This window comes from Anomaloglossus baeobatrachus, chromosome 1 (assembly GCF_048569485.1).
Source record: "Anomaloglossus baeobatrachus isolate aAnoBae1 chromosome 1, aAnoBae1.hap1, whole genome shotgun sequence".
Taxonomy (NCBI): Eukaryota; Metazoa; Chordata; class Amphibia; order Anura; family Aromobatidae; genus Anomaloglossus; species Anomaloglossus baeobatrachus.
This window is the reverse complement of record NC_134353.1, coordinates 694,617,581-694,640,578: the sequence shown is the minus strand read 5'-3', so window position 1 is coordinate 694,640,578 and position 22,998 is coordinate 694,617,581. Positions and strand designations below refer to the sequence as shown.

The following is a 22,998-nucleotide window of genomic DNA, read 5'->3' as shown; positions in this document are numbered from 1 at the left end:
TTGTGGTGTATGTGCCCCCAACCCCTCTGTTGCTGTTTGGTCCCCCTAGCCCGTCTTGTGGTGTCTGTGCCCCCAGCCCCTCTTTTGGTGTATGTGCCCCCAACCCCTCTTGTGCTGTTTGGTTTCCCTAGCCCCTCTTGTGGTGTCTGTGCCCCCAGCCCTTCTGGTGGTGTCTGTGCCCCCAGCCCCTCTTGTGGTGTCTGTGCCCCCAGCCCCTCTTGTGGTGTGCATGCCTCCAGCCCTTCTTGTGGTGTGTTTGCCCCAGCCCCTCTTGTGGTGTGCATGCCCCCAGCATCTCCTGGGATATGCATGCCCCCAGCATACACATCAGATTGGAGATGCTGGGGCATATACATCACAGGGGCGGCTGGGGCATTTACATGTCCCCAGCCCCTTGTGTAATGTATGTGCCCCCAGTGTCAACTGTGATGTATATACAGTAGTCCCAGCATCTCCTATGTGAGGTATATGCCCCCAGTGTCTCCTGTGATGTATATACAGCAGTCCCAGTGTCTTCTATGTGATATATGTACCTTCAGCGTCTCCTGTGATGTATATACAGTGTCTGTTATGTGATGTATATGATTTACCAATCTTATTATCACAAAGAGTTGACTGTGCTCCAGACGGAGACAAATCTGAAAAAACAGTTGTGAGAAGAAACATGATTAGTATCACCGAACATCACAGCCGCACCAAAGAGAAGCTGCTCTGGCCATCACAGTAGGGGTGAGTTAATTAATTGTTTCACCAAATACAACAGGGTCATTTAAACTTTTATTAATTTTGTGCGGCCGCCGAAGGTTAGTAGAAATTTCCAAATGGCCCCTGGCAGAAAAAAGGTTCCCCACCCCTGCTATAAGGTAATCACCGTCATTAACCCAGTAGCATTTCGTCTTGAGTTACCTCAGGCTCTTAGGAGCCACAATGTGTTCCATAGGCCTCTACTCAAGAAGTATGTGGTACCCTTGGAGCCGTCTCCATTGATTCCGGTCCCAATCATGGTTAATGGCAATTTAGAGTTTCAAATAGCTAAGATTGTTGACTCTTGTTTTCTACATCATTCCCTTCAATACTTGGTACACTGCAGAGTTTACGGACCGGAAGAGAGGATGTGGGTCTCAGCATTACATTTGAATGCACAAGGTTGGTTTGTTTATTTCATGTTTCCGATCCAGAGAAGTCTGGTCCTGAGCGTTCAGAGACCACTCGTAGAAGGGGGGGTACTGTCATGGGTGTGTCACGGGTGACAGACAGTCCTGTGGTGTCTGGCTTAATTAAGCGCCTTCCACGAAAGGGTAAGCCTGGGTCTTCCCCTGTGGTCCAGTGGGTCCACTCTCGCTTGCCACCCTCACTAGTAATGAGTGTTAACCCCTATATCTGCACATAAATTTTATCTTCTCGCACATAGTGCTAACCTCTTGCTTGGCTGCATTATTAGAGCAGCAGCTATGGGGAGAAAATGAATTAATATCCTCTCTGTAGCTGCTCACTTCAAGTCTTCAGTGCAGTGCAGGAAATGGTTATATTCACTGCTCATTTTCCTGTGAGAGCTCTAATTGCTCCTGGCATCTTGATTGACAGCCTGCTCTGCAGTGTGTGTGTGTGTGTGTGTGTGTGTGTGTGTGTGTGTGTGTGTGTGTGTGTGTGTGTGTGTGTGTGTGTGTGTGTGTGTGTGTCTGTGTCAATATGGGTGTGCAGATCAGTCAAAGTGCTGTGGTGTGATTACAATGTGCTCACTGTGTAATGATCAGTGCCTGTAACCACTGGTGGCACAGCCCTGAAGACTACAAGCATGCAGCTACAGGAAGGATATATGTGTAGTTTTTGCTTGTATGTGCTGCTCTAATAAGGCAGCCAGGCAGTATTTTAACTATATTTCCATTAATATTAACCATATATTTACAGGTAAATAGCATGTTTGAACATGACAGGTGTTCCCTTTAAGTGTCTGGCATGCATTTCATACATTTGTGATTGGTTCCATTCCTATATTTTTTCTTTTGGAATTTTTTTGTTCTAGGACTGGACATGGGAGACAGCCATTCTTATTATAGATAACACTGATTATTGGATTTTTTTTGTCCTTATCTATAGGCAGTAAAAATTCTAACTGACATATATTCTGCGTACCTTTATTATGCTTGCTGTGTTCGTATAGCAACTCACAAGGGATAAAGATAACACACCGACACTGCAACTGATCCTGTCAGTTCCCATTCAGATCCTAACTCCTAACCCTGTAGTCCCTAGTGGTTCCTGCGGACGATGGAATAGCCCAAACCACAGACTAAACAATGGCAACTTGGGCCTACTCTGCTTGATTGGCCGTCAAGCCCTTCATGGTCCTCCTAAGGAACCGGAGGGCAGAACAGAGTGCAAATTACCTACAGAAGTGAAGGTGTGCTGAAGTAGAAAATGATCCTAGAGTGATTAAGACACACAGCAAAATACCAGAGAGGGTATACATTGCTAAAGAATATGTTGCCTACTTACTAACAACAAGCATAAGATAAGTACAGAGTGGAACACATAAACAGCAGACACAGGTATCATAACTGGTCTTCCACTGAGTGATAGAAAGTAACAGCAATATGCTTGGACTTCAACATGAGAATATCAACAACAAGAAATACTAGCAGGGGGAAAGTATTTAAAGCTCTACCCGAAAGGTGACTGGGCAGACAAGCGAGTAAATGAATACGCTTGTTACCCTAACAGAACTAAAGCATGGATAACAGAAACTAAACACCCAAACAAACGGCAAATCTACTGTGGTCCAGTGGACAGAAAAGCCGACCATAGAGCACAGGCTCAAGGATTTGAATTCAGACACGACAATACCCTTATGATTTTCTTTTTGTGTTATATTTATTATTTTTTTTTTAGGGCTTGTGTAAACCCCAGTACTTTCAATTTATGTGAGGTTCTTCTGTTTGTAAATGCAATGTGTTGAGTTGTGTAGAGATTAGTAATATTGAAGTTTCATTGCCAAGTCTTTTAAATTTTAACTACAGTAACATACTTTGATTTTATCCCAGTATCCGCCGCTTGTGTCTCTCCTTACAATCGGTCACTCTTGCAGTTCCACAGTTTGATCAAATGTGCCATTCCTAACAGTGCACCTCTAAAAGAATTTAATAATTATGGTTGTTATTGTGGACTTGGAGGACATGGGACCCCCAAGGATACTTTAGATAGGTAAGCATGATTTCCATGTAGGTGGAATTCAACTGACGGTATGCAGCTGATATAGCATCCTAAAAAGTGTATATTATAGATCTATTGGATGATGCTATGATTTAAGGTTCAGTCAGATGTCCATTTTTTCCATATACAAGAAAATTGGACACATTTTTGGGAACAAACTGTAATCAAATGTGGTCCAAGTGATATCAGTTTTATGTGGAGGAAAAAAAAATTCTCCATTCTGTCAGCCCATGAAAACTGGCCCTCACTTGGATGTCATCAGAGTGCAGTCCGATTTTTTTTTTTTTAAGGACCCATAGAGTTGCATTGCAGATTTTAATCCAACCCTTGGATCAAAAAAGGGCATTTCTCTGCAATTTTCGTTGGATTGCACTTTCTGCAAAGAATCATGGACATAAATGGCCTCATAGGCTATCACAGGTACGAGTGCCATTTGTGAAAACCACAGATAGCACTCATATGTTAAAAACAGACAAATCTGAATGAGCCTTAATTCTCTGTTTTTCTGTTTCCCATATGCCACCAGATTGTTTTGACCGGTTTGAACTACTGTACCTGTAGATATACCTTGATCTGGCCCTGCTTGGTAATAGATTAAAGAGGTTGTCCACTACTTTAACATTAATGGCTGATTTTGAGGATAGGTAATCAATGTCTGATCAGCCGGTGTCCGACACTTGGCACCCCCACCGATCAGCTGTTCTCGGTGTCAGCAGCGGTGGCTGGAAATGCTCAGTTCCGGAGCTGCTCTGTCTTTTCATAGTGGCCGTGGCCGGGTACTGCATATCCGCCTCCCATTCAAATCAATAGGGAGTGCATGTTCAGTACCTGGCTGCAGCCACTATCAGAAGATGGAGCAGCTCCGAAATTGAGCACTTCCGGCCTCATGCTGTTGCTGCCGGGACTGAGAAAAGCTGATCGGATGTCGCAGTCAAGCCGATCAGACATTGATGACCTGTCCTTAGGATAGGCCATCAATATTATAGTAGTGGACAACCTCTTTAACAAAATGACTGTGTAACATACAGATTGAAAGGAAAATGTTCCATAGAATTGTTTGCCAATCATCTTCCTTATTTTTAGGTTTTCATAGATCAGACTTTTCTGAAAGCGGCAATACAGTATACCCAGATGTGTATTTTATTTATTTATTTTTTTTATTATCTTTATTTTTATTTAGGCAAAAGGGGGTGATTTGATGTTTTGGGTTTTTTCATATTTTTTAATAGTTTGTTTTTATTTTTCACTGTATTTAATAAGTCCCCTTAGAGGACTTGAGGCTGTGATTGTCTGTTCTCTTCTGCTATATACAGCAATGTCATAGTATTTTAGCATATAGTGATAATCGCAGTCTCCTTTGAAGGCCATCCTCAGGCAGCATTTCAGAGGAGCATTGCTGTGACCAGCATGGAGGTCTTCAGCAGACCCTCTGCTGTCATAGCAACCCATCGGTGAACTGTGCGCCGATTGGAGCTTAAAATGGGGCACCCACATGCTGATGTGTAATCCCACTGTCCGAGTTTAATAGCAGGGATTTAGTGTTTAAGAAAGGATTGGCAGAGTAATGGACAACCCCTTTAAATGCAATAGCCAGCATCAGCAAATTTCCATATTGTGCAAATCTGAATGTAAATAGTTGACATTTTGTTATTTTTACAGATGCTGCCAAGTCCATGACAACTGCTACTCACAAGTCAAGACCTACGCCAGCTGTGGTGGCCTTGTAGATAATCCATACACCAGGAGTTATGAGTATAAATGCTCTGGGACAACTATTACCTGTACATGTATGTGTATTGCATTAATGATTATAAGGGATATGAAGCTAGACAATTTTTTCATTGTTCCATCGTTTTATTGACAATACATTTCACCCCAGGATTGGAAAAAGTTGAAAATTTTTGTCCAACGAGCAGTCGTACAAATACATGGCGACTTATGATGTTTTTACACCAATTCTTCCAACTTTTTCAAAAGTGCGCAAGGCTTAGCTGAAGTAGGAATGGCAGAGCACACCCGACAAAGTCACTATTATTGGTGTAAATTATAGCAGAAGTGTTCTGCAGTCTGTGACTGGAGTGTATTATCCAATTCTGGCATACGGGCAGATGAAAGATGCACCAAATTACTGTATATACTCCAGTATAAACCGACCCAAGTATAAGCCGAGGCCCCTAATTCTACCACAAAAGAAGGGAATTTTGTTACTTACCGTAAATTCCTTTTCTTCTAGCTCTTATTGGGAGACCCAGACGATTGGGGTATAGCTACTGCCCTCTGGAGGTCACACAAAGCACTACATCAAAAGTGCAAGGCCCCTCCCTCTCTGGCTATACCCCCCCCGTGGTATCACGGGTTCTCCAGTTTTAGTGCCAAAGCAAGAAGGAGGAAGCCAATAACTGGTTTAAACAAATTAACTCCGAATAACATCGGAGAACTGAAAAAACCGTTCAACATGAACAACATGTGTACCCGCAAACAACAAAAAAACATCCCGAAGGACAACAGGGCGGGTGCTGGGTCTCCCAATAAGAGCTAGAAGAAAAGGAATTTACGGTAAGTAACAAAATTCCCTTCTTCTTCAGCGCTCTATTGGGAGACCCAGACGATTGGGACGTCCAAAAGCTGTCCCTGGGTGGGTAAAGAAATACCTCATGTTAGAGCTGCAAAACAGCCCTCCCCTACGGGGGAGTCACTGCCGCCTGCAGGACTCTTCTACCTAAGCTGGCATCCGCCGAAGCATAGGTATGCACCTGATAATGCTTGGTGAAAATGTGCAGACTGGACCAGGTAGCTGCCTGGCACACCTGTTGAGCCGAAGCCTGGTGACGTAATGCCCAGGACGCACCCACGGCTCTGGTTGAGTGGGCTTTTAGCCCTGAAGGAACCGGAAGCCCCGCAGAACGGTAGGCCTCTAGAATTGGTTCTTTGATCCATCGAGCCAGGGTGGCTTTAGAAGCCTGCAACCCCTTGCGCGGACCAGCGACAAGGACAAAAAGTGCATCGGCACGGCGCATGGGCGCCGTGCGGGAAATGTAGATTCTGAGTGCTCTCACCAGATCTAGCAAACGTCAATCATTCTCATACCGGTGAACCGGATGAGTGCAAAAAGACGGTAAGGAGATATCCTGATTAAGATGAAACGAGGATACGACCTTAGGGAGAAACTCCGGAATGGGGCGCAGCACTACCTTGTCCTGGTGAAACACCAGGAAGGGAGCCTTGGATGACAGAGCTGCCAGCTCAGACACTCGCCGAAGCGATGTGATCGCAACGAGAAACGCCACCTTCTGTGACAGGCGAGAAAAAGAAACTTCCTTCAGAGGCTCGAAAGGCGGCTTCTGGAGAGCAACTAGAACCCTGTTCAGATCCCATGGATCTAACGGCCGCTTGTACGGGGGTACGATATGACAAACCCCCTGCGGGAACGTGCACACCTTAGAAAGACGTGCTAGACGCTTCTGAAAAAACACGGATAGTGCTGAGACTTGCCCTTTGAGGGAGTCGAGCGACAAGCCCTTTTCTGACTCCTATTGTAGGAAGGAAAGAAAAGTAGGCAATGCAAATGGCCAGGGAGACACTCCCTGAGTAGAGCACCAGAATAAGAAAAATCTTCCACGTTCTGTGTATATCTTAGCAGACGTGGGCTTCCTAGCCTGTCTCATGGTGGCAACGACCCCTTGGGATAATCCTGAAGACGCTAGGATCCAGGACACAAAAGCCACCCAGTCAGGTTCAGGGCCGCAGAATTCCGATGGAGAAAACGGCCCTTGGGACAGTAAGTCTGGTAGTGACCACGGTCGGCCGACCGTGAGATGCCACAGATCCGGGTACCACGATCTCCTCGGCCAGTCTGGTGCGACGAGTATGACGCGGCTGCAATCGGATCTGATTTTTGCGCAGTACTCTGGGCAAGAGTGCCAGAGGTGGAAACACATATGTGAGCCGGAACTGCGACCAATCTTGCACTAAGGCGTCTGCCGCCAGAGCTCTGTGATCGCGCGATCGTGCCATAAATGCCGGGACCTTGTTGGTGTGCCGAGACGCCATTAGGTCGACGTCCGGCACCCCCCAGCGGCAACAGATTTCCTGAAACACGTCCGAGTGAAGGGACCATTCCCCCGCGTCCATACCCTGGCGACTGAGGAAGTCTGCTTCCCAGTTTTCTACGCCCGGGATGTGAACTTCGGATATGGTGGATGCTGTGTCCTCCACCCACATGAGGATTCGCCGGACTTCCTGGAAGGCTTGCTGACTGCGCGCCCCTTCTTGGTGGTTGATGTATGCCACCGCTGTGGAGATGTCCGACTGGATTCGGATCTGCTCTCTTTCTAGCCACTTCTGGAAGGCTAATAGGGTAAGATACCCTGCCCCGATTTGAACATCGATCTGAAGGGTGGACTCCTGCTGAGTCCACGTCCCCTGAGCCATGTGGCGGAGACAAACTGCTCCCTACCCTGACCGACTCGTATCTGTCGTGACCAGTGCCCAGGATGGGGGCTATGGCCACTATAGCAGAGAGTCCTCGGCCGTCTGGGAAAGGGAGACTTCCCTGTCCAGGGAGGTTGACTGCCCGTCCCATTGGCGGAGAATGTCCCATTGCCGTTGGCGCAGATGAAACTGCGCAAGGAGAACTGCCTCGATGGCTGCCAACATTTTCCTTAGGAAGTGCATGAGGCGCCTTAAGGGGTGCGACTGGCCTTGAAGGAGAGACTGCACCTCTGTCTGCAGTGAACGCTGCTTGTTCAGCGGAAGCTTCACTATTGCTGATAGAGTATGAAACTCCATTGATTAAGTCGGAGACAGATTTGACCTTGCCAAATTGATGAACCACCCGAAAGTCTGGAGAGTCTCCAGCGTAACATTCAGGCTGCGTTGGCATGCCTCGAGGGAGGGTGCTTTGACGAGTAGATCGTCCAAGTATGGGATCACCGGGTGTCCCTGAAAGTGCAAGACTGCTACCACTGCTGCCATGACCTTGGTGAACACCCGTGGGGCTGTCGCCAGACTGAATGGCAGAGCTACGAACTGAAGATGTTCGTCTCCTATCACAAAACGTAGAAAACGTTGGTGCTCCGTAGCAATTGGCACGTGGAGATAGGCATCTTTGATGTCTGTTGAGGCAAGGAAGTCTCCTCGAGACATTGAGGTAATGACGGATCGGAGGGATCCCATCCGGAACCGCCTGGAGTTCGCATGCTCGTTGAGCAGTGTCAGGCCCAGAACGGGACGGAAGGACCCGTCCTTTTTTGGAACCACAAAGAGATTGGAGTACAAACCCTCGCCCTCGTTCCTGAGGGGGGACAGGGATCACCACTCCTTCTGCTCTAGAGCATCCACCGCCTGCAGCAGGGAAATGGAGTCGGAGGACGAGAATAGAACACTGTCCTGTGCACGTGAGCACAATGTCCGTCACCCACCGGTCTGTGACCTGTGGCAGCTAAATGTCGCCAAAGGCGGGGGTTCTGCCATCAACCGCGGATGCGGAGAGAGAGAGAGCGCTGAGAGTCCTGAGGAGACCGCCTTGGTAGCGGTTCCTCCGACTGCCTTCCTTGGGCGTGATTGAGCCCGGCCGGAATCTGAGCCCGTCTGAGGTTTAGTAGCCCTTTTGCCCGAGGACAATTGGGACCTACCGGAGCTTGGGAAGGACCGAAATCTCGACTGTACTTTTAGGACAGTATTAACAGGGTAAGTCGCAGTGCAGACATTGCGGGTTACGGACGCCTCTGCGGTACAGATGTCCCTGTGCTCAAGGCCAGCTGCGCAAGAACAGCTGAAAAGGTTAGGTTGCCTATACGGCTGTGGATGCCGGAGCAACCGACACGCCGATAGCTTCCTAGACAGATTTCAACCAGAGTGCATCTGTCTGTGACTGGCATCTTTAAGTGAAGCCCCATCTCCAGTGCAACTATGTCTCTAGACGCAAGCCTGGAGATTGGAGAATCCACCTTTGGACCCTGGGTCCAGCGCTGACCGCGTCAGGGGAAAAGGGATAACGTGTATCCTAAAAACGTTTGGAGAAGACGCTTATCTGGTAAGCGTGGAGTTCCTGGACTGCTTCTCTGAAGTCAGCGTGGCCAGAAAAATACTCAATATCTGTGTGAGATACTGAAAAGGGACTTCTCCTGTTCGTCTCCTATCTCCACTGGGGGAGCTGAGGGAGAAAGATCCAACCTTCCATTGATGGACGGTATAGGATCATTCCGTATGGCGTTACCACCCGGTGTATCCGGATCGATAGCTATGTCAGTATCAAAGCCCTGAAGAGCTGCCTTTTGGTCAAGTAGATTGCCCATGGCCTGTCTGGACTGCAAGTCTCTATATTATGACTACTCCGTCCCTGTCCATGGACAGGGTTGACAGATGGTTTCTTTGGTCACAACTAGTAGAGACCCCGGCAGACGAAGTGCTAGAGACCCCGGCAGACGACGTGCTACAGGGGAGCATGCACACAATGGGACGGTGTCATGAACAGCATCCCATGTAGTAAAAACAGCACTGAAAATCTGTGTTGCTTTTTTGCCGCTGCCGACTAGCTATCTAGAATTATATAGCCAAGATTGGTGACCGTACAGTGCAATGTATAGCATACAGGCATAAAGTACAAATGACCACTGCAGCACAAGCAATACAAGCAGCATAGAAGCCTGTGCCCTGGCACCCCTGCTCTTCTGCTGCTGTATACTAGTCATCTAGGGGAATATAGCCAAGAGTGACCCTACAGTGCAATGTATAGCATACAAGCACAAGTAGAAATGCACACTGCAGCACATGCAATACAAGCAGCATAGAAGCCTGTGCCCTGGCACCCCAGCTCTTCTGCTGCTATAGACTAGTCATCTATGGGAACATAGCCCAGAAGAGTGACCATACAGTGCAATGTATAGCATACAAGCACAAGTACAAATGCACACTGCAGCCCATGCAATACAAGCAGCATAGGAAAAAACCTGTGCCCCAGCACCCTTGGTTTTCTGCTGCTGTAGCCTAGCCATTCCAGGAGAATATAGCTAAGACTAGCGACTGTACAGTGCAATGTATAACACATAAACACAAATGAACACCTCAGTCGTGCATACAAGCAGCCTAGAAAGCCTGTGCTTTAGCACACCTGCTTTCCTGCTGCTAATGTGTCGCTCCCCAAGCGGGCATATAGCGACCTGTGCAGTTAAAAACAACCCATGTACACACTGCAGTTATCTTGGTCAGCACTATGTGTGCCGCTTACCGCCCGCCTATAAGCGGGTGTATGATCGCCACCGTCCTGCCTGGTCGAAAGTCCGACTCCAGTAATGGCTGCCGGCTTCTTCCCCAGCTCCTGTGAGGAGGGGCGGGCCGTGGGCGTGCCCCCAAGGCAGAGCGGGAATCCGGCGTCCGACAGTGTTGCAGTGAGAGGGCTGGAGCATGTAAAAAGGCTCCAGCCCTCGGCGCTGCTGATTGCTCAGCGCCTGTCCCCTTCCCTGAGTGACAGGGAGGGGGCGGGAACGAAGCGGCACTAGGCCGCAGAAGCCGGGGACTGGATTTATAAGCGCCGCCGCCGTAAAAGCGCGGTCGGCGCCCAGTCCCCGGCGAACTACAAGTCCCAGCCGCGCCGCCGCTCCCGGAGCGTCCGGCGCGGTAGTTCCCAAAAGACAAAGTCACTCAGCAAAGCTGCAGTGACTGTAACCCTTTACTGTCCCCGGCGCACTAGCACACCCAGCAAGTCTGGAGTGTGCTGTGCCTGTGTGTACGGGGACACAGAGTACCTGTAATGGTGCAGGGCCATGTCCCTGAACGGTACTCCAGCTCCGTATCCAACAGGTTCAAATGGGTCTGTGGATGGAGCCCGGCGTCAGAGCTTTTGAGGCCGGCAGGATCCCACTTCCACAGAGCCCCTCAGGGGGATGTGGAAGGAAAGCAGCATGTGGGCTCCAGCCTCCGTACCAGCAATAGGTACCTCAACCTTACAACACCATCCAGGGGTGAGAAGGGAGCATGCTGGGGACACTAAATGTGTCCTCTTTTCTTCCATCCGAAATAGTCAGCAGCTACTGCTGACTAAAAACTGTGGAGCTATGCATGGATGTCTGACCTCCTTCGCACACAAAGCTAAAACTGGAGAACCCGTGATACCACGGGGGGGGTATAGCCAGAGAGGGAGGGGCCTTGCACTTTTGATGTAGTGCTTTGTGTGACCTCCAGAGGGCAGTAGCTATACCCCAATCGTCTGGGTCTCCCAATAGAGCGCTGAAGAAAAACTGGGAAACCGTATTGACTCCAGTAAAAGCCTAGGGAGGGAAATGCAGCAGCTACTGGGAAGTTTCAAAAATAAAAATAGATCCCAATAAGGTGTATTGTGCCCATCCTCGTAGTAATGTGCCCATCCTTGTCCCCCCTTGCAGTAATGTGCCCCGTCCTTGTGCCCCCTCCCCTTATTGCAATGTGCCCATCCTTGTGCCCCTTCCTTGGGACATCTAGTAATGTGCCCTACAGTAATGTCCTCCTATTGGTCCCCTGTTTGTCTTCTATTATGAAATAAAAATTATTCTCACCTGTCCTCCATTCCCACGGTGACCTCAGCTGCTCCTTGTAGATCCCTCCGTGATTGCATCCAATGCACGGGGCTGTAGGCTGCCATCATGGCTTTACTGCAGTTGAATGCTTTCCGGCAGCAGCGGTGCAGTAAAGCATTCAACTGCAGTAAAGCGCTTACAGCAGCAGCGGCCCCGTGTACAGGACGCAATCATCGAGGGGTCTATGTGCCTGCGGTCTGCAAGAAGCACCCCTTGATGATCACGTCCCGTGCACGGAGCCACCGCTGCAGGACGCCATCGTGGCTTTACAGCAGTTGAATGCTTTGGTGCACCGCCGCCACTGTAAAGCATTCAACTGCAGTAAAGACTTGATGGCATCCTGCAGCCCCGTGCACTGGACGCTATCACAGAGGGGTCTACATGCTTTGCGGTCTACAAGAAGCAGCTGAGGTCACCGCGGGAACGGAGGACAGGTGAGAATATGAGAGTAATTTTTTTTGTGGAACCCTCACTCGAGTAAAAGCCGAGGGGGGCAGTTTGAACTTAAAAAAATGGGCTGAAAAACCTGGCTTGTACTCGAATATATACGGTAATTGGGAGGCTCTGGATCAATCCTGGTGTATAAAATATTAGTCTTGATGAATTGTCCCCCTAGGGTTTATAATGGTCCCCTTACTGTCCCCTGATGGCCTTTGTGTGAAGAAACAATGTCGGAGGACATACCCTAGTTGCCAAACAAGGGTTCCCGACAGCCAACTCACACCTTGTGTATATGACCAGGTTTAGAAAGCTACTGTACTTCTTAAATTTCTCTTTGTTGATTCTGTAAAGGTGTAGAAATTATTTAGATGGGCAGAAGCATTGTACAGTCCAATTATGTAGTTTCAAAGTAAAGTATCCACTGCTTTGGCTCTAAGGAAATCTGACGTGTGGTGCAGTTTAGGGATGCATTTTATCTGTACACACCATAATGTAATTCTTTCCATTCTGTGTCTCCCAACAGCTAATAATGACGCCTGTGGACAGTTTATCTGCAACTGTGATCGAGTTGCTGCCAATTGCTTTAGAAGCTCTCCATACAACGCACAATACAAGGACTTGGATAAAAACAAAAACTGTTAAATCACAATACTGCAAAGAGAAATAAAAGCATGAAACAACATTACTGTGTTTTTGTTTGCCTGTACCAAAGGTGGTCAACTGACTACAACACGGGCCTCAGATAATGCCATAGGCTAATTTGGTATGTACCCGGCTTGCATCAGATAGGCAACTACATTTGCAAGGTCTGTTGGTTGTTTATATATATATATATATATATATATATATATATATATATATATATTTAAATATATTGGTGAGTTATACATGTGGTACCTTGAAAAAGTATACATAAGTCATAGATTTCCACATTTTTTCATAATACACCCACAAACTTAATATATTATTGGAAATTTAAAGGGAATCTGTCAGCAGGATTTTGCTATGTAAGCTGAGGAAGGCATGCTGTAAGAGTTAAAAAAACAAAAATCAACTGAGCTTCTCTTATCTGTGTGAGTTAAGGCCCCGTTACATGCAATGACGTATCTAACGATATATCGCTGGGGTCACGGATTCCGTGACGCACATCCGGCATCGTTAACGACGTCGTTGCGTGTGACAGCAAGGAACGACCGTTAACGATGGAAAATACTCACCTTGTCGTCCATCGTTAACACGTTGTTCCTTTTCAAAAACTTGTTGCTGTTGCAGGACTCAGGTTGTTCGTCGTTCCCGAGGCAGCACACATCGCTACGTGTGACACCTCGGGAACGACGAACTGCAGCTTACCTGCGGCTGCCAGCAATGCGGAAGGAAGGAAGTGGGCGGGATGTTACGTCCCGCTCATATCCGCCCCTCCGCTTATATTGGGCGGCCGCTTAGTGACGCTGCTGTGACGCCGCACAAACCGCCCCCTTAGAAAGGAGGCGGTTCTCCGGGAACAGCGACGTCGCTAGGCAGGTAAGTCCGTGTGATGGCTTCTAACGATATTGTGCGCCACGAGCAGCAATTTGCCCATTACGCACAAACGATGGGGGTGGGTGCTTTCACCAGCGATATCGCTAGCGATATCGCTGTGTAACACCCCCTTTATTGTTTACATAATCTAATGGATTTAATACCTTGTGTTTAACATCACAGAACTAGAATGCCCAATTTGTATTCAGAGATTGGTGGCTACATGCTTAAAACTCAATTCTTTGATTGTCACATAACAGCTGGAGGTAGTAACTTATGTGATACACTGCTGGCTTCAGAATATCTTTGCCTAAATTATATTGCTGTCATATGAGGTAGCAAAAACCTGCTGACAGATTCCCTTTAAGTGATATACCAACACAAAGTAGCAAGTATTTGTGAAGTGTACAGGAAATGATACATGGTTTTCTAATATAAATTTGAATATTCTGACATGCATTTGTATTCAGATCCTGAGTCAACACCTTGTAAGACTACCCTTCATTGCAATTATTGGGATTTTACTCTACCAGCTTTGCACATCGAGAAGCTGAACTTTTTGCCCATTCTTTGCAAAATACTTCTAGCACAAGGAGATTGAATGGAGAATGTCTGAGAACAGCTATTTATAAGTCTTGTCACAGATTTTCAATAGGATTTAGGTCTGGACTTTGACTGGGCCATTCAAACACATGAATATGCTTTGATCTAAACCATTCCATTAATGCTTTAGGGTCATTGTCCTGCTGGAAGGAAAACATACACCCTAGTCTTAAGTCTATTACAGCCTGTAACAGCTTTTCCTCCAGGATTACCCGGTCTCTGCTGAAGAAAAGAATACACACAGAATGATGTTGCCATCACCATGTTTGACTGTGGGGATGGTGTTTTCAGGGTGATGTGCAAAGTTAGTTTTCCACCAGACATAGCATTTTTTCATATGAGTCCAAAAAGTTCTACTTTGGTCTCATGTGACTACAGCACCTTCTTCCCCGTGCTAGCTGTGTCCTCTAGATGGCATGTGTAAAAAGTTGCTATTGTCAGATGGGACCAAAGTAGAACTTTTTGGGCTCTCCATCCAACCTCACTGAGTTATTCTGTAAAGACGAATTGGCAAACATTTCAGTGTATAGATGTGCAAAGCTGGTAGAGACAAACCCCAAAAGACATGCGCCAAAGGTGGTTCTACAAAGTATTGTCTGTGAGCATGAAAAGAAATGCATGTTACAATTTTTTCAGATATAATTTTTAAAATATTTAGACAACCATGTAGAATTTTCTTTACCCTTCACAAATACGTGCTACTTTGTGTTGGTATATCACATAAAATCCCAATAAATACTTTTAGGTTTTTGAGTGTAACGTGAAAAAAATGTGGAAAAGTTCATGGAGTATGAATACTTTTTTAAGGCACTCAGTATAGTAATATGGGATAAGCTGGTATCCCACTACTAAAACATCCATAGCAGATTAGTAATGTGCAACTACACCTATTGAGCTGAGTGCTGGTTGACACCTAAGCTCACTCATTGTCTCCACAACCATTTCTCTGCACAATGACTTATCAAAGTATAACTGAGAAGATTGCTCCTGTAGGGGCAAGTAATATAGAACTATTCTGCCAGAGGGAGAAGGAGACTGATTCCTTCAAGAACTGGCACCCCAGATTAACAGCAGCACCACGTTGGGATACTTGGGAGTGCATATGAAAAGCGTTTGGCCTGGATAAGAAGACTAGTAAACGACCACTGATCAGCAAACAAGTAGCCGATCGGTCAATGGTCAGGTAATATAAACGTACCCTAATGAGTACCTTGTTGGTTGCAGCTCTTGCTGAGATAATTAAGGGATTTGTGCTGTAACGACTCCTATCGTTTATGTCATTACAGCACTGAGAGAGGAGGAGAGCTGAAGCCTGAAGAACAGTAAAGTTCATCGTGCAAGCAGTGTGCGTCATATAAGTGCTCTGGACCTATAACAGTTATCAATGAGTAATGCCCTGATACTTGTATTAGTTCCAGAGCGCTATAAAGAAACATTGTTGTCACAATGATCTTTACTGCTCCCATTCCACAACTTTCCCCCTCTTCAGGGACTGTAATGACTGCATGCAACTGGAGGGAAACGTCCTGTGTATGATCAAGTCGTCAGATCATGCAGAAACAGCCTGTTTTGATCCTCTCTTTTGCTGTATTTTCCCCTGTATGTATACTGCCTAATCATGATTTAGCAACGTCAAAGAGGGGATAAAATAAACACCTCCATAAATGAATACTTGTTAACACCCCTCATGGTCAAAGGGTAAATTTGTATTTTGGGTGCTCTAAACTTCAGAAGCCCATATCCCGGAAATGCAGTGGAGAGGAAAATGTTTTCATCAGCCATTTTTACTCTTTTACTGATATGTAGAGTTTAAAATATAAAATTTAGGGAAAGGTCCTCTTTAACGGGAAAAGCCTGAAATATCATGAAATAATCAGCACTATGTGCATTATAAAAGCTTTTTCCCATTAAAATCACTCAAACTAATTTTGAGAATTGTAAGTGGTCTATTATGTATATTTCACAGCAAAATCTATTTCTAAATCCTGACCAATAATCTCTGTGTGAACATATCATTAGGGGGCTCGTTGGTCGAGGTAAGACTCCTGCAAGTAGAATTTGCACTTATTAGACATTAATGGTATGTACATTTGATGTGCCATAACTGTCACCGAAGGTAATATCGCTTTATTTTTTTTGTGGCCCTTTAAATTCACAATTAGAGAAATTCATAAGATTTGTTATATCAAATCCCAAGAAGTTACAGGCCATATCACTTTCGAACATATTTTTAAGTAGATGTGAAGGAAGATCAATGATTTAAAGGTAGACAGGGATAGTGAAATTTAAGTTATGTGATCTCATGGATTTTACCAGTAGTCATCAATTGAGCAACATGGGATACTGTGAAGGCCACACAGAATACTTTGTTAATGAACAGCCCAATATTAAGGTAACAGCAGCAATGGTGCAGTGTAGTAATGGTAGACTACACTGGATGGCAGCAAAGAACAGGAAAATGAGGCTGTATTGGTCAGATGCTCAGGAAAACCTGAGAGTAAGGCCCCTTTCACACGTCAGTGATTCTGGGACGTTTGTGCTTTTTTTTAAACGTACCAGAATCACTGACATACGCAGACCCATTATAATGAATGGGTCTGCTCACACGTCAGTGATTTGTCACTGCACGTGTCTCCGTGCAGCGTACCCCGCGTGTGCGTGATTGCTGCACGGAGACATGTCCATTTTTTTCTGGCATCACTGATGTTCCACCGACCACGCAGTGGTGTGGTCCGTGAAACACGTGCCAGAAAAAAACGTGCTTTTAAAATAAAAAACATTTTAACTCACCCGGCGTCCAGCGATGTCCTCTGCAGCCCGTTCTCCCTGCTCCTTCTGTGCCGGCTGATTACTGTCGCGCATATTCATTATGCGCGACACAGCCGACCCGGAAGCAGCTCCTGCAGGGGTCACCGCCGGCCGGATGCTGCACCGCGGGAGCGATCAGCACCATGGAGAGCGGGAGCGGGCGCAGGTGAGTGAGTCTCTAAGTGCAATCACGGGCCACGGAGAACGGAGCCCGGATTGCACTTAGACAACCCACGTGTGCCATGATTTTCGGCACACGCAGGGACATGTGCGTGTTTTACACGCCAGTGAAAAACGTCTGTGTTTTTCACTGACGTGCTAAACGGGCCTAAATTGCAAAATCTTGCATACTGTTTTTTTTTCCAAAGTTCAGACTGATGGCCATGGTAGTAATATGGGGAATGTTTGTATTTTTCTCGGTAAGGTACATATTATACGCTTTAAAGCTAATGAGTCATGATTCCTCCCCTCAGTGATCAGGGCGTGCTTAGTTTTCAGGTGGGTGAGTGACAGCTCAATCGTCTATCCTGGAGCCGGGGTGTGCTGAGCTGTCGGTGTTTTGAATGACAGCTCGGTTGTCCAGTCTCATACTGGGAGGTGCTGTTTTTCTAAGGAGTTCCCTGTACCCGATAATTGCCCATCTACACAACAGCTGAGCAGTGTATCCCATGAGAACTGCTAGTCTAAGGCTATGTGCCCACGCTGCGCAAAAAATGCGCGGATTTTGCCGCGGATTTCTCGCGGAAAAGCCGCGGATTTTCCAGAAAACTGCAGCACAGCTACTCCCCAGCTATTTCTATGGCATTTTGGAAATGCTGTGCCCACGCTGCGGATTTTTCCGCAGCGGAAATCGTGCGGATTTTCGTGCGGAAAAATCTGCAGCATGTCAATTATTGTTGCGGATTTTCGTGCGGATTTTGCCTATTCAATTGAATGAAAAAAAAATCGCAAAATCCGCAACAAAATCCGCGTCAAATCTACATCAAATCCGCGTCAAATCCGCACAAAATCCGCATCTATGAAAAGGTGCGGATTCCGGGGGGAAAGCTGCGGATTTTGATGCAGAAAAATCCGCAGATACAGAGTCCCGTGGGCACATAGCCTTAGGCCCTGTGCGCACTAGTGCGTTTTACCCGCGGATTTACCCGCGGATTTGCCGCGGAAATTTCTTGAGAAATGTCTGCAATCTTTGTGCAGACATTTCCCAGCAAATCCTATGTGAAAAAAAAATAGCTGTGCGCACACTGCGGATTTTTCTCAAGAAATTTCCTTGAGAAGAATTTCTTGAGAAAATTTCTTGAGAAAATGAGCATGTCCATTATTTTCCGCAGGTACCTGCGGTATACCCCCGGAATTTCACTCCATTCACTGTAATGTAATCGCGAAATTCCGGGGGTATACCGCAGGTAGCAAATGATGTGCGGTATACCCCCGGTATAGCCGCGATTTACCTGCGGTAATGCTCATCGCTGCCTGCGGTTTTGCAGGAAGCAATGTCATTATGCCAGGAAGAGGAAGCGGAGCATAGTAAACACAGACGTCACACTCCCTGGACGCCGCACAGAAGCACTTCCGTGTGACCTCCGGCGGGTGCCGGTGCAGTCTGTGTCCCGCTCCAGCCTCGCGGCTGCCTGCACTGCAGCATGTCAGTGTCTGCCCGCAGTGTCAGCAGCCTGTCACGCGGCAGCGCAGGCAGATACTGACACCCTGCAGTGCTAGCAGCCGCGGGGATGACGATCGCTGCTGTCAGGAGGTGAGATCATTACCTGCTGTGACGATCTCATGCCTCCTGACGTCACCGCGGTCACTGCTGTCTATGCCCGTCTCGCGAGTGGCTCGAGACTGTCACTAGCGGTGACGTCACGGGCTCTCGCGATACTTCTGACAACGCGGCGGGCATAGAAGTCAGTGACAGCGCTGACGTCAGCAGTACAGGGGATGATCACAGCAGGTAATGATCTCACCTATGCACCTGACAGCAGCACTCAGCATCCCATGCAGTGACCTGGGCTATTGATGTTAGCTCAGGTCACTGCATTGCTCTCCCAGCCAATGGGGAACATTCTGTTCTTCATTGACTGGGACAGCGACTATGGTATGGATCGCCGTGGGACCCCCCCTTATTGGATTACGCCGGACGTGGAATTGATTGTTCTTTTCAATAAATTGGTGAAAGAGGGAATGTTTTGGGGAGTGTTTTTTTCAAATAAAACTTTTTTGTTGTCTATTTTTTATTTCTTACTGACTGGGTTGGTGATGTCGGGTATCTGATATACGCCTGACCTCAAACCCCAGGGCTTGATGCCAGGTGACATTACACATCTGGCATCAACCCCATATATTACCTCGTTTGCCAACGCACCAGGGCAACGGGATGAGTTGGGGCGAAGCGCCAGGATTGGCACGTCTAATGGATGCGCCACTTCTGGGGCGGCTGCGGCCTGCTATTTTTAGGCTGGGGAGTGTCCAATAACAGTGGACCTCCCTAGTCTGAGAATACCAGACCACAGATGTCCGCTTTACCTCGGCTGGTGATGCAATTTGGGGGGGACCCCACGTTTTTTGTTTTAAATTATTTATTTAATGTAAAATAACAGCGTGGGGTGCCTTCTGTTTTTGATTACCAGCCAAGGTGAAGCTGCCAGCTGTGGTCTGCAGGCTGCAGCCATCTGCTTTACCCTAGCTGGCTACAAAAGATGGGGGAACCTCACGTCGTTTTTTTTTTTAATTATTTATTTATTTTATGGCTAAATACAAGGCTAAGCACCTTTTAGTGCCACATGAAAGTCACTAAAGGGTGCCAGCTTAGAAAATGCAGGGAGGTGGGACATTATATAGGTCTTTCTCATCTATCTATCTATTCATCTATCCACCTTTCCCTCTATCCATTATCTGTCTATCGATTATCTATATTATTTATTGCAAAACCGCAGTGACCAACCTCAGGTGCGGAAATCTTCAACTCCCAGAAGTTTCTCAAGAAATTTTCTTGAGAAAAATCACTTTTCTAGTGCGCACATAGCCTTAGGGATGCTTTCACACATCCGGTTTTTGCAGTGCGGCTCAATCCGGCTCAAAAACCTATGCAACGGATGCGGCGACAAACACGGATCCGTTGCATAAGTTTTTCCATGCGGCACGTCCGTTTTTTGATGGATGCGGCTTGATACTGAGCATGCGCAGTGCAAAAAAAAGAATCTGCCGGCCGGCTGCGGTTTTTGCCGCAGGACACCGCATCCGGCGTCCATAGGCTTGCATTGTAAATCGCGCCGCATCGCGCAGGATCTGGCGCGATGCGTTTTTTTAGCCGCACAAAAAAACGTGCCAGGCAAGTTCCATCCGGCCGCTGCATTTGCTAAATATGCCGCATCCGGAAAAAAATGGACGCAACGCAAGGCCATGCGGCACAATACGGCGCTAATGCAAGTCTATGCAAAAAAAAAAACCCGCGGCAAAAAAAAATGGTTGCGTTTTTTCTGCAAAGCGCCGTATTGTGCCGCTTAGCAAAAAACGGATGTGTGAAAGCAGCCTTAGCCTTCTTTTTAATAGTGCTTTGTGGCCTCAGCTATGTACTCTGTGGATTGATCTTTTGCTGTCTGACCTCTGACTTCGTTTGACCGTCCTTTGCCTTGTCCCTTTGCTCTTATCTGCTACCCTCCAGGTATTCTGACACCAGACCGTGACCTGACTACATCCTTGTCTATCCCTTCAATCTTGATGTGTTCAGCTGGTACCTGACCCTGAAATATTCGACTATCCTGCCTCTCAACCTGTCCGTGACTGTCATGCGATGTTCAGCTCTACACACTCATCCTGGCACTGTGGCGTCAGACTATGTTCACACTGCAGAGTCTGACAAGCAACCTGATGCTTGTGGAGTGTTGAGCCAGAACCGGGTGTCGGCTGGTTTGGGTTCACTGATCTACAGGTCTACAGGAGTTAATCCTTGCAGACTGGTGAGCAGGACCTAAATGCTCAGTTTGCTGATTACCATGTGCAGCTGTCTCCGTCCCATATTAGTTAAAAGAAAAAGGTTTTGGTACTGTGTTAGCCAGTTGAAAAATTATTGATTGCTCTCAGTGAGAGAAACAAAATTAAAATTTTGTAGTTGTGATACCTTTTAATGGCTAACTAAAATAAAATATATGATGATGTTAATATATATTCCTATATTATATTATATATATTCCTATATTAAGCACGCCTTTCTTCCTTTTTGTGTCAATGATAGCTTATGCGAACCGGGTCTTGTTGTTGCTCCTGTTTATGGTGATTTGCGTTACACTTCTGAATCGTGTGAGCATTCCCCTGTTGTGCGTTACTTTCCCCCCTTTTCCCCTGTAGACATATTGTCTCTCCTGTGTGTTTTGAGTGTTGTGTGTATGAGTTTCTGTTCTCCCTAGTCCGTGTTGTTTTGTGGGGTTTTGTCTTTGTGTTTTCTGGCCCGCCCCGAGGGTGTGGAAGAGGGGGAGTAAGATTAGAATATGGACAGGAGTTAGGGTCATGTTGGGGGCTCGAAACTGGTCACCATCAAACCTACCTTCGAGATAAGGGAGAGAGCAGCCTAGGGGCCCCTGTCCTGTCTCCATATACCCCGTGACAGTGACTACCGTTACGTCATATATTGGACCATGAGTGACATGGTGAAAATTACCTGAGTATTATTGCTAATCACAAGTATCATTTTTTGTCCAAAGGCTTCCAGTCAACGAATGTCTATTAACAGCAGGATTACACAACAGATCACAAAGATCACGCCATACTATGCTGGTCTCACCAACATCATTTGCCTACAAAGATATGCCAACAAAATAGGAGAAATAGAAATTGGAGTATTTTATTGAGACAGGCAGTTTATGAAATATTTTCTTGTACATACATTTTATCTAGTAGATTTCTAATCAGATTTGGAGCTAAATTGTGCAACAACCAAAGTGGCTTAATGCCCCAATAAGGATAAAAAACTTCTGGCTGGCGTAAGACGGCTGCGTTGACTATCTCAATGGCACATTCCTCTTTGGGTGATGCTGACATCGTCACTTTGTCACCTATTTTCTTTACAGCATTTTCTGAAAAATACAAAACAGATGTCACATAGTTTTTGATGTTGTATACCTGAAATCATGAAATATTCCCTTAGACCCTCACTATTTATATTATAGGCATAGTCAAAACAGGAAAGAGGACTACTTACTGGTAATTTGATGTTCCTGAACCATGACAGCACCATAGAGAGATATGCCCTCCATGAACAGGAAACCTACAGACTAAAAAGGCAGAACCTCTCCATATGGCTCAGTGTGTTTACAGAGCAAATGTGGTAGACGCACAGTTAAAGACATGATAATGTATACTCATACTTCTAAGAACAGTAATTTTTTTGTTTTTGCTCAACCACTGACTATGGGGGAGACATCCCACCACCAGAAATCTATAGGGAGGGAAAAAACACGGTTCTGTCACGGTTCAGGGAAATCAAATTACCGGGCAAGTAATTGTCATCTTTTCCCTACAACCTCACAGACAATAAAATAGAAAATAAAATAGAAGAAATCTTTCGTGGGTGACCACCGGTGAAAGAACTTTCATCGCAACATATCTCAGATCTGCCTGCAGGGCTTAAAGAAAGTCGAAGGTGGAGACTAGACTGCTTCCCTACATATCTGATCAACTAGTGTATTTGCCCTCGAAACCCAGGAAGCAGCCATGGCTTTTGTAGAGTGAAATTTAATATGCTGAGGGGGATTCTGATCGGCCGAAGAATAGGCCAGAGTAATGGTCATTCTAAACCATATAGCTATGGAAGCTCTTGTCATTTGTCATTTTTGGGGTTCTGAAATAATACAAACATGGATGAAGATTCTGC

General features: G+C 46.4%; 2 protein-coding genes across 2 annotated transcripts in view; one reads left to right on the top strand and one right to left on the bottom strand.

Annotated features, from left to right (window-relative positions):
* Positions 1-12,873, top strand: part of PLA2G1B (phospholipase A2 group IB) — a 31,905-nt gene extending 19,032 nt beyond the window's left edge. The window contains exons 2-4 of the mRNA XM_075341748.1: positions 3,042-3,201; positions 4,870-4,997; positions 12,727-12,873. Of these exons, the coding sequence (XP_075197863.1) occupies positions 3,042-3,201; positions 4,870-4,997; positions 12,727-12,845 (407 nt within the window). The 3' untranslated portion in view covers positions 12,846-12,873. The remainder of the gene's footprint in view (positions 1-3,041; positions 3,202-4,869; positions 4,998-12,726) is intronic.
* Positions 12,874-21,984: 9,111 nt separating this feature from the next.
* Positions 21,985-22,998, bottom strand: part of LOC142298147 (hydroxysteroid 11-beta-dehydrogenase 1-like protein A) — a 34,953-nt gene continuing 33,939 nt past the window's right edge. The window contains exon 7 of the mRNA XM_075341747.1: positions 21,985-22,201. Within this exon, the coding sequence (XP_075197862.1) occupies positions 21,987-22,201 (215 nt within the window). The 3' untranslated portion in view covers positions 21,985-21,986. The remainder of the gene's footprint in view (positions 22,202-22,998) is intronic.